The sequence below is a fragment of the Heptranchias perlo genome, chromosome 19, assembly GCF_035084215.1.
Source record: "Heptranchias perlo isolate sHepPer1 chromosome 19, sHepPer1.hap1, whole genome shotgun sequence".
NCBI classification, from domain to species: domain Eukaryota; kingdom Metazoa; phylum Chordata; class Chondrichthyes; order Hexanchiformes; family Hexanchidae; genus Heptranchias; species Heptranchias perlo.
The window spans coordinates 44,901,788-44,920,156 of record NC_090343.1 but is presented as its reverse complement, the minus strand read 5'-3'; the positions used below and the strand labels follow the sequence as shown (position 1 = coordinate 44,920,156).

The following is an 18,369-nucleotide window of genomic DNA, read 5'->3' as shown; positions in this document are numbered from 1 at the left end:
TCTGTTCTGCATCTTTCCCTCTCCGGTCATTTTTCTCTCCCTTTTTCTTTTTTTCCTTCTCTGTACCTCATTTCTCTCTCTCTCCTGTGCAACTCTCCTTTTCTAATTAGGCTCTTTTTCTCTTTTTTTCTTTCTCTCTGCTTCTTTCCTTACTTGGTCCTTTTTAATTTAATAAAAATTACTTGCTGATCTGCATTAATATTAACCCGTGGTACAATCCTGTTCATAGTATCCTATAATCCTGATTTATTTTATTCTCTCTTGCTGGCAGGCCTTTGACATTGAGAGTTTTAGGATTAGTTACTGCAGATAATTGGGCCAGTGTTTGACAGTGCATGTTGTTGCAATCCCTTTTATTGACACTCTCCTGCTGCCAGGATCTCTCAGCACTGACTGCACCAGGTGCCAGCAATATTGCTACTTGGGTATAATTACTATCAAAAGTGTTCACTGTAACTGGGTACCAGGCTTGCCAGGGACCACATCTCCCAGTCTTTGCAGTTACCAAGGAAATGAAGATGCAGCTGTGTTGGTGTAAATGGGGTGCTACCATTCTGTAATCACTCTGCCCATTGCTCTTCACATGAATTTAAAACAGCACAGCCCTCATGATCTATACCCTCCAACCAGATCCGTGAGCCCAGGACCCTCGCAGAACGCACTGTGCCCAGTAATGAACTGTTAGCACCGACTACCCACTATGCTGCTGATGTTGGCTAAAGAATGAGCGAGGGGTATAAGAGATAGAGGATATTATGGTATTTTTGACCTTTTAGGGCTGCCCAGATGGACTGCGATCACCTTCTCAGATTTTGTATTCTGAATCTGGATACTCAAGGCACTTGTACTGTGGATTATTACAGAGGGTCAGTATGTGACTAATTAATAAATTGGATGGATTCTTCACATCAGTTTTCACAAAGGAGGCTTATGTATAAAAAGTGTATGAGTAAATGTGTCTGAGTGACACGTACCACAAACAGAAATTAGCAAAGAATGCATTATGCAAAAAACTGTAATGATTCAGTATCCACTCCTAGGCCAGATGGGATACATCCTGGAATCCTTCCGGAATTAAAGGAGGAATTGGTGATCAAAAAACAGAGTAAAGCATAAGCCTGGTAACTACATAGCAGTTAGCCTAACATCCATAGAGGGGGCAAATGCTTGAAGGCCTTCTATAGGATGCTACAAATGAATATTTAAATAGCTAGGGTATCATGGGGAGCAGTCAGCCTGGTTTTAGATATAATAGATCATGTCTTACAAACCTACTGGAATTCTTTGAGGGGCTATCTAGGTGATTGTGCCAGTCTGGTGATTGTGCCAGTGTAATATTTTTTCCGGTCCGGTTTTATTGCTGTACAACAGTTACTGTGCAGCACCGGTGCCTGCACTTGGTTTGTATGTTTACCGAGATTCAGCAGTGGGAACCCTGCAGTGACACAGACTGCCTCCTTTGCTGATTGTGGCACAAAAAAGGTCTCACCGACAGAATAAAACAGCTGAGACACACCCACACAGAGCAAACTCTGCCAACAACCCTTCAAAGACCGAGTTTCCTTGGCAGGGTTCCAGACTCTATCACCATGGAACCAGATCGGGCACATTCTTTTTTGCTGCCGTTGCTTTGCTGTTGCAACACTGTCATACATTGTGTTCATGCAGTATACGCTGTATAGGCTCTGTGTGATAGTGAGTGAGCCTCACTGTGTGGCTTGTGGACAGCGCTGGATACTAGTTCTGGTGAGTGGTACTAATATTGGGGGATAGTGCTGTGATTGCCCACATGGACATGTTTCTAATGATTATTGTATAGTCAGAGGATGGACATAAATTATTTCAACTTGATGCATGTTGGGGGTGTGGGGTGGGGAGGAGGAAAGAGTACTTGTGCACGAGACTGTTTTTCTAGTTTTGTACTGACCTGTTGCTCATTTTAACCTTGCCAATGATCACCCTGTATTTCGGTACTTCAGAGGGAGGGGCCAGAGGGGGAATAATGGAGATTGTGAGATGGGCCAGAGAAGGAACAATGCAGATTATGGGGAGGCAGATGGAATGTGAGGGTGGGCAGACTAGAAGGGAGAGGGATAGCATTGTGTTAGCGAATTGTTTGGTTGGGTAGACACGGCATTCGTAGGGTTTGTGGGGAAGAGGGAACGGTAGTGATTGTGAGCAAGCGGGCGGAGGGCGCTAGTGATTGTGAGCAGGCGGGCGGAGGGCGCTGGTGATTGTGAGCAGGCGGGCGGGGGCGCTGGTGATTGTGAGCAGGCGGGCGGAGGGCGCTGGTGATTGTGAGCAGGCGGGCGGAGGGCGCTGGTGATTGTGAGCAAGCGGGCGGAGGGCGCTGGTGATTGTGAGCAAGCGGGCGGAGGGCGCTGGTGATTGTGAGCAGGCGGGCGGGGGCCGCTGGTGATTGTGAGCAGGCGGGCGGGGGCCGCTGGTGATTGTGAGCAGGCGGGCGGGGGCCACTGGTGATTGTGAGCAGGCGGGCGGGGGCCGCTGGTGATTGTGAGCAGGCGGGCGGGGGCCGCTGGTGATTGTGAGCAGGCGGGCGGGGGGCGCTGGTGATTGTGAGCAGGCGGGCGGGGGGCGCTGGTGATTGTGAGCAGACGGGCCTGGTGAAAGGCCTGGATTAATAATCTGGAGACATACAAGGAAGAAAATAACGATGGTCTGGATGACACAAGAGTAGCAGATCTAGCCTGGTGGAAGCACAAACTTCTCAATGAGTCCATTATTGTGGCTTTATTCCAAAGCCAGTTTAAATCAACAGTACAGTGTCTAACTTGCCATAAAAGATCTCGATCTCGAACATTTGAGGCCTTTATGTATCTGTCTCTGCCACTTCCATCTTCTAGCAAATGTTCTCTGCAGGATTGTCTCAAATCATTTTCCAAAGAGGAGAAGCTCACCGACATCAAATCCTACCATGGCAGCTGGGGAATTCAGTTAATTAAGTGAAATCACTAAAAATCTGGAGTAAAAAGTTAGCATCAGTAATGGTGACCATGAAACTATCGGATTGTCGTTTTAAAAAAAAACTAATTTGGTTCACTAAGACTAAAAGACCATAAGAGATAGGAGCAGGAGTAGGCCATTCAGCCCCTCGAGCCTGCTCTGCCATTTAATGAGATCATGGCTGATCTGATTTTTACCTCAACTCCACTTTCCCGCCTTTTCCCCATATCCTTTGTCTCCCTTGCTGATCAAAAATTTGTCTAACTCAGCCTTCAATGACTCAACATCCACAGCTTTTTGGGGTAAAGAATTCTAAAGATTCACGACCCTCAGGGAGAAGAAATTCCTCCTCATTTCCATCTTAAATGGGCGATTCCTTATTCTGAGACTATGCCCCCTAGTTTTAGATTTCCCCCATGAGGGGTAACATCCTCGCAACATCTACCCTATCGAGTCCCCTCAGAATCTTGTATGTTTCAATAAGATCTCTTCTCATTCTTCTAAACTCCAACGAGTATAGACCCAGCCTGTTCAATCTTTCCTCGTAAGACAACCCTTCCATACCCGGAATCAACCTAGTGAACCTTCTCTGAACTGCCTCCAATGCAAGTACGTCCTTCCTTAAATAAGGACACCAGAACTGTACGCAGTACTCCAGGTGTGGTCTCACCAGCACCCTGTACAGTTGTAGCATGACTTCCCTGCTTTTATACTCTATGCCCCTAGAAGAAAAGGCCAATATTCCGTTTGCCTTCTGGATTACCTGCTGCACCTGTATGTTGACTTTTTGTGTTTCATGTACGAGGACACCCAGATCCCTCTGTACCGCAGCATTTTGTAGTATTTCTCCATTCAAATAATATTTTGCTTTTTTATTTTTCTTCCCAAAGTGAATGACTTCACATTTTCCCACATTATATTCCATCTGCCAAATTTTTGCCCATTCACTTATACTGTCAATATCCCTTTGCAGACACTTTGTGTCCTTATCGCAACTTGCTTTTCCACCTATCTTTGTAGCATCAACTAATGTCCTTTTAGGGAAGGAAACCTGCCGTCCTTACCCTGGCCTATATGTGACTCCAGACACACAGCAATGTGGTTGTTTCTTAACTGCCCTCTGAAATGGCCTAGCAAGCCACTCAGTTGTACCTTCACCACATGGACGGTAGTGGCTCACGTAGGCGCCTCACCACCACCTTCTCAAGGGCAGTTAGGGATGGGCAATAAATGCTGGCCTTGCCAGCGACGCCCACATCCCATGAATGAATAAATTTTTTTTTATAAAGTTAGCATTGTGGGCAGAATGTTGGAAATGCAATTGAGATTGGGAATTGGGGTGATTGAGAGAGATGGTAATGGGACAGTGTAGATGATGATTGGCAATTGGAGGGCGGAGGGGAGCAGTGTAAATTGGATGTGCACATTGGAGGGAAAATTGCCTAATTTCATTATTTTGAACAAATTTGATTGAAGGTGAAGGAAAGTCTAGGGGCACAATTTTTGTTCAAAGTTCTATTGGGGAGGAAATTATAAATATTCTTTGATCTTTTTTAAAACATCAAATTTCTTACTGTAGTGAAGACCTGCCGTTTTTTAAAACAAAAATCATTCATGAGATGTGGGTGTTGCTGTCAAGGCCGGCGTTTATTGTCCATCCCTAGTTGCCCTTGAGAAGGTGGTGAGCCGCCGCCTTGATCACTGCAGTTGGTGTGATGAAGGTGCTGCCACAGTGCTGTTAGGTAGGGAGTGCCATTATTTTGACCCAGTGACGATGAAGGAACGGCCGATGTATGTCCAAGTCGGGATGATGTGTAACTTGGTTCTCCTTGTCTTTGGACTGTTCTGCTGATGTTACTGATGGGACATAGCCTCACATATCCCTGAGGATCTTCATTCATTGCAGTGGGGGCTGCACTTTGAACTTGTCTCCGGGAAGAAATGTTTATTTAGCGCATCCACAAAGAAATTCTGTACCATTGCTGGCTGGAGGCAGCAGCAAGTGACCAGGGAAGGATTCTCTGTTCTGCTTGCCATTGTAGGTTGTCCAAGTAGCACATGGCGCTTAGTTGTCAGGTAGTGCTAGTTATAATAGTCACCAGGCTGTGCGTTTTCCTTCACTGCAGGTAACCAGATTTCATCGCTCCTCTCGTTGCAGGTCATGCAGGTGGTGCGTGAACAGATAACTCGGTCCCTGAGCACGAAGCCAAACTCACTGGATCAGTTCAAGAGTAAAGTGCGTTGCCTGGGTTACTCGGAGATCCTGAGGCTGCGGCAATCTGAGAGAATGAGCCAGGACGACTTCCAGTCACCGCCGATCGTGTATGTTACTCTGTTGACCTTCCCCTTCCCCCACAGACCCTTCAGTAATTACAGCAGTGTCCAGGTTATGTAATTGTTGGGGGGAATTATTTTTTATTCAATGGAGGCCACTCTGGGTCAGGCCCCTTGGGCATGAAGCTGCTCTGGTGTCAGCTTGGTTCAGTTGATTGCGTCTTGCCTCTGAGTTAGAAGATCGCACATCCAAGCCCACTCCAAACCTTACCACGCAAACTAGGCTGACAGTCCATTGTCATACTGAGGGAGTGCTGCAATGTCAAAGCTATGGCCCTTTGCACGAGGTGTTGAACCATCAGCCTGCCCTGGTAGTTCACGTATATGTTAAGGATCCCACGGTAGTATTTGAGGAAGGGCAGGGAGTTCTGCAACATTCCTCCTTCACTCAGTACTAAAAAAAACTGAAACTGACCATTCATCTCATAATTGTGGGATACTTCTGAGTGCAAAATGGCTGCTATGTTTCCCTGCTTAGCAGTCACTGTACTTTAGAATAATTAATTGTACGTAAAGTGATTTCAGATAATTTTGAGACAGGTCCAATGTAAATGCAAGTCTTTTGGATTTTGCCTCAGAAGGAGTAACCAGCACATCTGGCCAGCAACGTATTTTTCCAAGGTCACTTTGCCTGGGATTGGTTCTCAGGCCAACTGAAGGTCATGATCCACGTTGGTTTCAGTGGAGCTACTGCAGGGTGCTCCTCAACATTGATGTCATTGGAGCAGTCTGACAGTGAGGGGAACCAACCGGACAGGTCTCCCTGGGAGGTGATGATTTGTGAAAGTCCCACAATATTTTTTTTTAAATCACTGCATATTTTTTTCAATAATACAATGGAGCAAGGCTTTCTTTGCGCTAGGTGTTGCTCTGACTGGTTGCTGCGAGTGTGCTTACCTGAAACTCTCTGTTCTCAGTGAGCTGCGGGAGAAGATTCAGCCTGAGGTGATAGAGCTCATCAAACAACAGCGTCTGAACCGGCTGTGCGAAGGCACCAGCTTCCGTAAAGTCAGCAGTCGCAGGCGACAAGGTACTGGTTTATGGTGTGTGTTTGTTTGGTACTGGTGAGTGCACTGTGCTGTGTGTTTAAAGCAAAGTTTTATGTTTGGCTATTGTTTATGAACAACTAGTTATTGGTTGACTGCGGTGTAGTACTCTGAACTTCTGTGCATTCCCCCTTCCCATCAACCTTCGCTGGTAGAGCTTTCAGTCCACTTGGCCTTCTACTTTCAGAAACGTTCCCTCCTCCTCCTGTCTGTCTCATCCTCTTCCTCGCTCTATAAACTCCTTCACCTTACTACATCTCTCTGTCTCCTTCAAAAGCCTCCTCCTCAAAACCTGCCTCTTCCACTGGGCCTTCAGTCACCTACCTTGACTCTAGTACTGGTTGTCTGTTTTTACTTCCTTCATTTAGCAGGTCCCAGCTGACCTCCAGTACTTCAAGCACCCGGCCATCCTTCACGTGCGAGGGAGTCGACGAGTATTGGTGACCCTATTCAACTGAAGGAAGCATCACAGCTGAGCCAGATCCTGTCCTCATGCAACCTCCACATGCATACACTTTCCAGCGGGGATCACTGGTTAGCGATTGGGAGCGGGAAGCTTGGCTACTTCCCTTCCTCGCCCCCACCCCCCATCTTCTCTAGACCAGGGGCTCCGAGACCAACTGTAATGTCCCCATTGTAGTCCAAGCTGAGATCAGAGAACTCAGCACAGACCAGTGACCAAACCTGGGACCTTTTTGGTCTGGTCTATGAATTTACTGGGCGGTGAATTTACTGGTCTATGAATATACTGGGCGGTGAATTTACCAGCTCAGCCATCAGGGGGTTAAAATAATTAGGGCAATACTCTGTTCTTGGTTGTTGGCTATCCCAATATTGACCAGACAATTACTGGTTGATTCTGTGTGGTGTAGTTACTGGTTAGTAAAGTGCCTGTTGCTCGCTGACCTACTTTGGCTCCCAGTCCTGCAATGCTTAGAATTTAAAATTCTCATCCTTGTCAAAGACAAAATGTATTTGGTTAGAATTAAGGAACAATAGAGGAGCTATTACACTACTGGGTGGATACTATAGGCCACGAAATAGTGGGAAGGAGATAGAGGAGCAAATTTGCAAGCAAATTACAGAAAGATGCAAGAACTATAGAGTAGTGGTAATGGGGGACTTCAATTATCCTAGTATAGACTGGGACAGTAACAGTGTAAAGGGCAAAGAGGGGGAGGGATTCCTGAAATGTGTTCAAGAGAACTTTCTGGAATAGTGTGTTTCCAGCCCAACCAGGAAGGAAACAGAAGTGGATCTGGTTCTGGGGAATGAAGTGGGGCAGGTGGAGTATGTTTCAGTGGGGGAGCATTTGGGGAACAGCGATCATAATATCATTAGGTTTAGAATAGTTATGGAAAAGGCCAAAGAACAATCAAATGTAAAAATACTTAACTGGAGGAGGGCTAATTTCAGTGAGTTAAAAAGGGATCTTGCCCAGATGGATTAGAATCAAAAATTGGCAGGCACAACAGTAATTGAACAATGGGAGGCCTTCAAGGAGGAGCTGATTGGGGTACAGAGTAGACACATTCCCATGAGGGGGAAAGGAAGAGCATCCAAAGCTAGAGCTCCTTGGTCGACTAAAGATATAGAGATTAAAATGAAACAGAAAAAGGAGGCTTATGACAAATATATGGTGCTGAATACAGAAAGTACAGAGGAGATCTAAAAAAGGGAATAAGATGGGCAGGGAGCGATTATCAGAATAGATTAGCGGCTAACATAAAAGGGAACCCAAAAGTCTCTAAACATATAAATAGTAAAAAGGTAATCAAAGGAAGGGTGGGACCAATTACGGACCAAGAAAGAGATCATCTTGTGGAGGCAGAGGGATTTATTAGAATGGTACCAAGGATGAGGTATTTCAGGTATGTGGAGAGATTGGAGAAGCTGGGATTGTTCTCCTTAGAACAGAGAAGGTTATGGGGAGATTTGATAGAGGTGTTCAAAATCATGAACGGTTTTGATAGAGTAAATAAGGAGAAACTGTTTCCAGTGGCAGAGGGTTGGTAACCGGTGGACACAGATTTAAGGTGATTGGCAAAGGAGCCAGAGGCGACATGAGGAACCATTTTTTATGCAGTGAGTTGTAATGATCTGGAATGCACTGCCTGAAAGGGTGGTGGAAGCAGTTTCAATAGCAACTTTCAAAAGGGAATTAGATAAATACTTGGAGAAAATATTTGCAGAGCTATGGGGGAAGAGCAGGGGAATGGGCAATAAATGCCGGCCTTGCCAGCGACGCCCACATCCCGTGAACGAATAAAAAAAAAAATTAAAAAAAATTGGATAGCTCTTTCAAAGAGCAGGCACGATGGGCCGAATGGCCTCCTCCTGTGCTGTACCTACTATGATATGATTGTGTTCGAATCCCTCCATGGCCTCGCCCCTCCCTATCTCTGTAACCTCCTCCAGTCCTACAACCCTCCAAGATCTCTGCGCTCCTCAAATTCTGGCCTCTTGTGTGTCCCCCAGATTCTTCGCACCACCATTGGTGGCCGTGCCTTCAGCTGCCTAGGCCCTAAGCTCTGGAATTCCCTCCCTAAACCTCTCCACCTCTCTACCTCTCTCTCCTCCTCTAAGACATTCTGCCAAACCTACCTCTTTGACCAAGCTTTTGGTCACCTGTCCTAATGTCTCCTTACTTGGCTCGGTGTCAAATTTTATTTGATTATCGCTCCTGTGAAGCACCTTGGGACATTTTACTACATTAAAGGCACTATATAAATGCAAGTTGTTGTAGCTGTGTTGTGTGTATGGTTACTGATTGGTCCAATGCTCAATGTGTGGTACTGTTTAATTCTGTGTGGCATAGCTATTGTGCAGAGTACCATTTGGTTGAGATTGCTGGTTAGTGCAGTGCTGTGTACCCCCTTGCTCTGGATTCCCCCACCAGACAAATGGTTTCTCTGTATCTACCCTATCGAATCCTCATCAGTTTAAATACCTCAATATCATCAACCTTCAAAATGCAAGGGAATATAACACGTGAGTAGTTACTGGTTAATGCAGTACTGTGGTCTCACTTGTTTCTTTTCTGTTCATTCCACAGATAAGTTTTGGTACTGCCGACTGTCTCTCAATCACAAGGTGTTGCACTATGGAGACCTGGATGAGAACCCACAGGGTGAGGTGGCCTTTGAGTCGCTGCAGGAAAAAAGTAAGCAGAAGTTTGTGAGGGTGGAAAACTCCATTGACTGACTGTACCTCCATTCTCCAATAAATAGTTCTGCTCACTATCTCTGCATACTGACGTGAACACCAAACCTTCTAACTAGCGTTGCGCACTGGCCTCCCCTCCGTCGTTGCCAAATACTGGATTAGCGGTGTGACCGGCTTTAATATAAGAACAGGAGTTGGCCATTCAGCCCCTCAAGCCTGCTCCACCGTTCAGTTAGATCATGGCTGATCTGTACCTCAACTCCATTTACTTGCCTTTGCTCCATTTCCCTTTGATACCCTTAGCTAATAAAAACCTATCTATCCCAGTCTTGAAAGCTCCAATTGACCCCAGCATCCACAGCCTTTCGCTCCTGAATGGCCTAGCTCTAATTTTAAGATTGTCACCTTGTTCTTGATTTCCCCCACCAGAGGAAACTGTTTCTCCTTATCTACCCTATCAAATCCTTTAATCACCTTAAACACCGCAATTAGATTACCCCTTAATCATCTATACTCATTGGAATACAAGCCTAGTCTATATAACCTGTCCTCATAATGTAACCCTGTTAAGCCCTGGTATCATTCTGGTGAATCTGCACTGCGCCCCCTCTAAGGCCAATATATCCTTCCTGAGGTGCGGTGCCAAAAGCTGAACACAGTATTCCAGTTGGATTGGAGTACTAAAGTGACGCCAAGTTTGATTTTTTTTTTTAAAAGCCTGTAGGCTGTAGGAGGAAAGAGAGACTGAGGGAGGTAAGGATAGTTTTGAGGTCTCGTGTGGGGTAGGGGGTGAGAAATGAATTGGCATTGGATGCAGTGCGAAGAGTCTTAATTTCAACACATTTCAATTTCAATTTCAATTTCAAATTATAGTATCAGTAATGATGGCCACGAAACTACCGGATTGTCGTAAAAACCCATCTGGTTCACTAATGTCCTTTAGGGAAGGAAGCCTGCCACCCTTACCCGGTCTGGCCTATATGTGACTCCAGACCCACAGCAATGTGGTTGATTCTTAATTGCCCTCTGAAATGGCCTAGCAAGCCACTCAGTTGTAAAATCTCGCTACGAAAAGTCATAATAAGAATAAAACCGGACGGACCACCCGGCATCGGACCACTAGGCACCGGACACGACAACGGCAAAACACCAAGCCCAGTCGACCCTGCAAGGTCCTCCTTACTAACATCTGGGGACTTGTGCCAAAATTGGGAGAGCTGTCCCACAGACTAGTCAAGCAACAGCCTGACATAGCCATACTCACAGAATCATATCTTTCAGCCAACGTCCCAGACTCTTCCATCACCATCCCTGGGTATGTCCTGTCCCACCGGCAGGACAGACCCACCAGAGGTGGCGGTACAGTGATATACAGTCAGGAGGGAGTGGCCCTGGGAGTCCTCAACATTGACTCTGGACCCCATGAAATCTCATGGCATCAGGTCAAACATGGGCAAAGAAACCTCCTGCTGATTACCACCTACCGTCCTCCCTCAGCTGATGAATCAGTCCTCCTCCATGTTGAACACCACTTGGAGGAAGCACTGAGGGTAGCAAGGGCACAAAATGTACTCTGGGTGGGGGACTTCAATGTCCATCACCAAGAGTGGCTCGGTAGCACCACTACTGACCGAGCTGGCCGAGTCCTGAAGGACATAGCTGCTAGACTGGGCCTGCGGCAGGTGGTGAGCGAACCAACACGAGGGAAAAACTTACTTGACCTCGTCCTCACCAATCTACCTGTCGCAAATGCATCTGTCCATGACAGTATTGGTAGGAGTGACCACCGCACAGTCCTCGTGGAGATGAAATCCCGTCTTCGCACTGAGGACACCATCCAACGTGTTGTGTGGCACTACCACCGTGCTAAATGGGATAGATTCAGAACAGATCTAGCAGCTCAAAACTGGGCATCCATGAGGCGCTGTGGGCCATCAGCAGCAGCAGAATTGTATTCCACCACAATCTGTAACCTCATGGCCCGGCATATTCCTCACTCTACCATTACCAACAAGCCAGGGGATCAACCCTGGTTCAATGAGGAGTGTAGAAGAGCATGCCAGGAGCAGCACCAGGCGTACCTAAAAATGAGGTGCCAACCTGGTGAAGCTACAACTCAGGACTACATGCATGCTAAACAGCGGAAGCAACATGCTATAGACAGAGCTAAGCGATTCCACAACCAACGGATCAGATCAAAGCTCTGAAGTCCTGCTGACGATCCGGATTCTTTCCCCTCAGTCTGGTTCAGTAATAACTGAAGTCGAATACATTTTAAAGTTCAACACATCTTTAATAGCCGGGTTCTTAGTCTGCAGCATTGATTTGGACTCCTGATAGAGTCCCTCTATGCTGGCAGAGCAAGAACAAGAAACATACAGAAATCCACACGTTTTTATACAGATGAATAGGGTTGGAACATACTTAACGAGGGTCAACACCAATCATAAGCCGGGCACAGGTTGCCATGCGAGGTTACATTATTTCCGGCCAATCATAAATAATCATGTGCTGACCATGTTGCTGTTAGACATCAAAGGGGATACTTCCTCACTTTCCAACTTGGAATGTTCTTCCCTGTTCCTTCTGTTCCTTATCTCCCAACCTGGAATGTCTTTCAACTTTGGCTAAGCTCGTTACCTATATTGATCTGCCCTAAACATGGAGACATTCAGACCAGTCCTTGACTCACATCAAAGACTCTACATTGCTAAGACCATGCAAACCTGCTGACTACGCAAACATATGGCCCAGCAGGAGGGCCAGGCCACTTGTATCAATCTCAGTTACTAACTAATTAACCCTTTCTAACCATTTTGCATTCTGCTTCTTTGCCACATAGGCATCTTAATATTTTACCGAAAACTGACCACGTAGGGATTCTCATTCCCCCCTTTTATCATATCATGATAACCAATTATTACGGTGCTCACTGGTTCTGCAGGTTCTGCAGCGCAGCAACATTTAAGTAAGCAATAAACTATAAGAATTATAACAATAAATATGACTAGCCCTTGAACTAGAGAAGTCCCAATAGAACACAGACATGTTTCATCAATACGCCTTTGTACTCTTATCTGTTCTCAGGAACAGACTCCTTCTAAACATCTCTCAAGTAAGTTGCGAATGTCCTTGGTCAGCTAAACCTATTCATGTTAGTTTGAAAAGGCTAACATAGTCAAATATCCTATGGTGCTTTATATTTTGTTTCCAGCCTAACTAGACTGAATGGTACCTTTCAGACCATTTTACACCTGTGAATTGGTGCCCTCCCCATTATATCCCTTAATCCAAATTCTCCCTACAATATCCCGTTAGATGCTGTACCTCATCTTAACCAGGTTCCCTTCGTGTTGGCCACCAGTCCGGGTGGAAGAGAGGCAGAGCATCTGATAATCCTATCAAACTATAATTGTCTTCCCTTTTACATGCACCTTACCCCAGCGGGTGCTACTCCCGGTACCATTAAGATGTGTTCTTAGTTGAAACCACAGAGACAATGGGGACATTCTCACCCAGGCTCTGTTTTACTATCTTTGCCAAACCCTTCATCCTCTACTTACATTGATTACATGCAATGAAAATCAAGAAGCACATTACAACAAACTGCACTACGACTAATACATATGAAATTAATCTAATCCAAGGATGGATCTGTATATTCAGTCCCAAATTCCAGAGGTCATTTGACCAGGTGGTGACTTTAATTTGGTCAATGTCATGCTTAATGTTACTGTCCTGTTGTAGGTTATAATAAACCTTCTGGGAGAGGCGTATCTCCATTCGCAATGCTTCCAAGTATTTAGGCAACAGGGGTGTCAGATACCCAAATGTGTCCTGATATGCTTTGAAGTCCTTTCTGACATTCTCAGAAACTTGTAAGGTGGTGAGGTTATGCCGGTGTATCTCTACCAGTTCCTCGGGTCCAATCCGAACCAGGACTTCAGAAATGGAGTAGAATTCTGGACTTAAAATATCACAAGTTAGATTGGCATATTTAAACGTTTTCAAATTAGTTGTAACACAGTATTCGCCCTCTCCGGCATATGCCACTTAACTGGGTTTTAGATCCGCCTCTAGGGCCTCCATGGTACAGTTAATATCCCGATTGGTACCGGTATTATTAAACCCACACTGTGCTTCTGGGCTGTGTCCAACACAATGTGGACACACAGTGACAGCATGTCTAGTAACACAGCCCTTTAATTTTGTTCCAGCCAATCAGCTTAAATCTACGTCCTCTAGTTCTTGAACCCTCTGCTAGGGGAAACAGGTACTTCCTGTCTACTTTATCCGGGCCCCTCATAATCTTGTAATTTTGTATCCATCGTGCGGATATCTTCTAAATATTGTTTCTCCCAATTTTATTGTTAACTGATGGGAACCTAACCCTGAATTTTGGAAATCCAAATTACTGTGTCCCTCTTTACTTTAATTTCAGTCCTTTTGATTGATACCAGTGTTTCCTGACTGTTTCATTAATTAGTTGGTTTCTCTATGGACCATGTGTCAGTGCCTTGTTTAAAAGGATTTCTCACTCGCCTGGACCACATTAACCATTTTCCTGTTGTGCTGTTGTCAAGTAACTGAGCCTGTCTGAGACTCATTCTTCAATGTATCTTCTTCATGTATCTCCGCATACTAGCAGCATCTCATAGGAATGAGCTTTGTGTTCTTGGATATTAACTTTCTGCTGGCCAGTCTCTTCTTCCTCATGGTATTTCCGAACATTTTCCATGGCACACATCATATGTCCTGTAGGATTCAGTCCTGTAAAAGCAACTGGTTTGTTTAAAGAGTGGTTGCAATAGCTCACCAGGCCATAGGCCTTTGTAATCATGTTCTTCATCCTGATCTCCGTTTCAGATGATGGCAACATACATTTGTATCTTTTATGTCCACTGTAGCCATTCTTAGGTTTTCAGGTTATCTTATCAAAAAGATCAGGGGTGTCTCGAGTGCTTATCTCCCCCTGAATGGTCACGATGTCAGGGTAGTGGCCAGGCTATTGAGTGTAGTTTTCTCATTATTCATTTAGGCAAGGACACAAATATCTCCACGAGAAAGCTATCAATTTACTATTCTCAACTACACTTTCCTGACTTCCACTAGATTGTATATTTATGCCAGATTGATTTTTTATCATGCCCAATTCAATGACTTTAGAGAAATTCCCATATCTCCCCACCTCGAGCATTCTGTCGCGGAAGACAACAAATAGGTTAAAACAAAACAAATCAAAATGTTTTCAAAAGAAGAGAATCAGGTTGATATCACCACGCTGTGACATTTGGTATCCGCTGATGTCTGCAGCTAAAGTCTTAAATCTTTAACACCACTGGATCGTTTCCTGCACCAAATTTCTCCAGCAAAGGTTGCACCGTAACTTTGTAACTACTCTTGGTAATCCTGCACCATCAACACTCACGTGGTCCCAAAAAAAAACCAGGGTCACCTGTTTTAAAAGAAACACAGAAAATCCATTGCGGCTCTTCTTGAGAGCCCAAGTGATTAATTTGTCAAATCTTCATTTATTATTTATTTATCCAAAGGAATAATCCCTATACCCAAAACAAATTTAGAAAACAAAACAGGAGAGAGAAATTGCCTAGTTCCACTCTCGCCCTCTCTCTGAAGCACGCAGCCTGTCTGAAATAAACACGGTCTCTCCCACATACAGATGTACGCAGGGCTGCAGACTGGAATTTCTAACTCCAAGTCCTAATCTCTGTGTTTTCAAGATGTAACCACATTAAGCAGATATCATTAGCAGCCGCCTGCTAAGATACGTTATATTCCTCTTTTATTAATTTATTAATGGTTTGGGCATGTGTTTCTAGCACTGTAGCTATCCTTTGCAAATATATGGTCAGCATTTGATCCTCAGACAATTCCTTATCTGTATTTTCATTTATCTTTTAATATATCTTTAATGCGAGACCCTAAATCTCTGACCTTTTGATCTAATGTTGTCAAATCAATGGTGTTAACAACTGAGGCAAAGGCAGTTGCTATATCACTTATCACAGATCTTTACGTCTCCATATTTGCCTATCTCTTTTTACGATGTCCACCTTCATTCCATGTCGCTCTTTGTTTTAACACTTGAGTTAGGAGGTGTTGATCTAATTGTTGAGTTTTCTTAGCATTCTCAATGCGAGTTATATAATTTGTCAGGGAAGATCTCCCCTCTTTGGTCAGATCTTGTATTCTACTATTAATTTCAAATAAAATTGAATAGCCCCAGAACTTGTCAAAACTTCCTTAGCATACTGTGGCAGGGTAAAACTGATAGGCGTTTAGTACCCTGTGTCAGTACATAGCTCAAGTAATGGACTTCCAATTGTCTAACCTATGCTTCCTTTTCATATGATTTGTTTTACATTCCTTTCTTATCAATTTTTCACTGTAGCGTGAAAACTTATATCTCAGTCAATTGTAGCCTTTGGCATTTCCGAGTGATTGGGACAATTTTACTAATATAACCGATACCAATTGTTACCTCATGTTCACCTGTGTAATGGTTAGCCTCAGACAGTTCTCAACCGACTGGGTCATTTCTATCTGTTTGAACTGGTCTTGGCATGACAGTCTGGCTTCTTGGGATGGAAGGGGTTAATATTAACTTGCTCTTGTGGTAGGAGTAACTTGATCCTTCTCCCTTTTGAGATTAAGTTCCCACCTTCAAAATTTCACTTCACACAGGTTTGACTGATTTGTTTACTTCTCACATTTGTGGATTGCTTTATACTATATTTTTGCACACTATTTTTCACATACTTTTAGTGGGTGTGATTATAATCAACGCTCCGAGCTGTTCCAGCTTTCCGACTTTTCCAAACACAATGATCCTGATAGTTTTTTTAATGTATCCCGTTAATTTTTAACCTTTTTAAACCACAGCCAATCACAAAATAAACATTCAAAATGCCAATTTTTTGAAGATCCCATGTCTGGAATTTAACATGCCCACACTTTATAAGAACCAGAATTTAATAGGTCACTTAACCTCAATAACTCCAATTTTAATTCAGCAGTATCAGAATTAAACACACGACAAGACAGATACATTACACAAAGGAAGAAAACACATAAGACACAGTAAGAAGGGGGCGTGGCCCACAACACCGACAAAAAAAACACTGATCAAAGACAGGCTTTTTAAAGGGACAGTACACTTAAACAACAAAACCTTTCTTTTTCGGGTCTCTGTCTTTTAAACATTTGTCTAGTCACTTAATTCTATCCATTTTTTTTTTAACAGTACTGTCTCCATAAAGCAATTAGTTCTTTGGCTGTGGTACCTCTGTTATTTTTCCAAATTAATTCCTGAGCCTTTTTTGGCGGCATCTAAGTTTTATCACTAGTTCCTGTTTATATCCAATCATCAGGAACTTAAACCCTGACTACCCTCAGTGATATTAACCACTGACCTACCGCTTACAAGTTATTCCCTCAGTGATATTCGACCACTGACCTCTTCCTGCTATATCTGTGTATTCGCCAGACTGACCTGAATCTTGTAAGGACGCCACACGAGTGTTAGCGATTGGACGATTCGTCGTCAGACTGACGGATTGGAGGAAAACCGACGTAGTAAATTAAGACTACTTACATCGGGGCGCCATTTCCTTCCTCCGTGTCTGAGACAATCCGCCTCTTACTCCGCGAACTCTCGGTGAACGACCGTTAAGATCCCACCGCTGCCACCAAATGACGATCCGGATTCTTTCCCCTCAGTCTGGTTCAGTAATAACTGAAGTCGAATACATTTTAAAGTTCAACACATCTTTAATAGCCGGGTTCTTAGTCTGCAGCATTGATTTGGACTCCTGATAGAGTCCCTCTATGCTGGCAGAGCAAGAACAAGAAACATACAGAAATCCACACGTTTTTATACAGATGAATAGGGTTGGAACATACTTAACGAGGGTCAACACCAATCATAAGCCGGGCACAGGTTGCCATGCGAGGTTACATTATTTCCGGCCAATCATAAATAATCATGTGCTGACCATGTTGCTGTTAGACATCAAAGGGGATACTTCCTCACTTTCCAACTTGGAATGTTCTTCCCTGTTCCTTCTGTTCCTTATCTCCCAACCTGGAATGTCTTTCAACTTTGGCTAAGCTCGTTACCTATATTGATCTGCCCTAAACATGGAGACATTCAGACCAGTCCTTGACTCACATCAAAGACTCTACATTGCTAAGACCATGCAAACCTGCTGACTACGCAAACATATGGCCCAGCAGGAGGGCCAGGCCACTTGTATCAATCTCAGTTACTAACTAATTAACCCTTTCTAACCATTTTGCATTCTGCTTCTTTGCCACATAGGCATCTTAATATTTTACCGAAAACTGACCACGTAGGGATTCTCACTGCCACATCCAGTCGTGAATGGTGGTGGACAATTAAACAACTAACGGGAGGAGGAGGCTCTGCAAACATCCCCATTCTCAATGATGGCGGAGTCCAGCACGTGAGTGCAAAAGACAAGGTTGAAGCGTTTGCAACCATCTTCAGCCAGAAGTGCCGAGTGGATAATCCATCTCAGCCTCCTCCCGATATCCCCACCATCACGGAAGCCAGTCTTCGGCCAATTCGATTCACTCCACGTGATATCAAGAAACGGCTGAGTGCACTGGATACAGCAAAGGCTATGGGCCCCGACAACATCCCAGCTGTAGTGCTGAAGACTTGTGCTCCAGAACTAGCTGCGCCTCTAGCCAAGCTGTTCCAGTACAGCTACAACACTGGCATCCACCCGACAATGTGGAAAATTGCCCAGGTATGTCCTGTCCACAAAAAGCAGGACAAATCCAATCCGGCCAATTACCGCCCCATCAGTCTACT

The 18,369-nt window shown here is 44.5% G+C and overlaps 1 protein-coding gene across 2 annotated transcripts in view; it reads left to right on the top strand.

Moving 5' to 3' along the window:
- LOC137335336 (engulfment and cell motility protein 2) overlaps positions 1-18,369 on the top strand; it is a 145,884-nt gene that overhangs the window by 113,824 nt on the left and 13,691 nt on the right. For both annotated transcript variants that reach the window (XM_068000665.1, XM_068000664.1), the window contains 3 exons: positions 5,123-5,286; positions 6,216-6,328; positions 9,400-9,507. In XM_068000665.1, the coding sequence (XP_067856766.1) occupies positions 5,123-5,286; positions 6,216-6,328; positions 9,400-9,507 (385 nt within the window). The remainder of the gene's footprint in view (positions 1-5,122; positions 5,287-6,215; positions 6,329-9,399; positions 9,508-18,369) is intronic.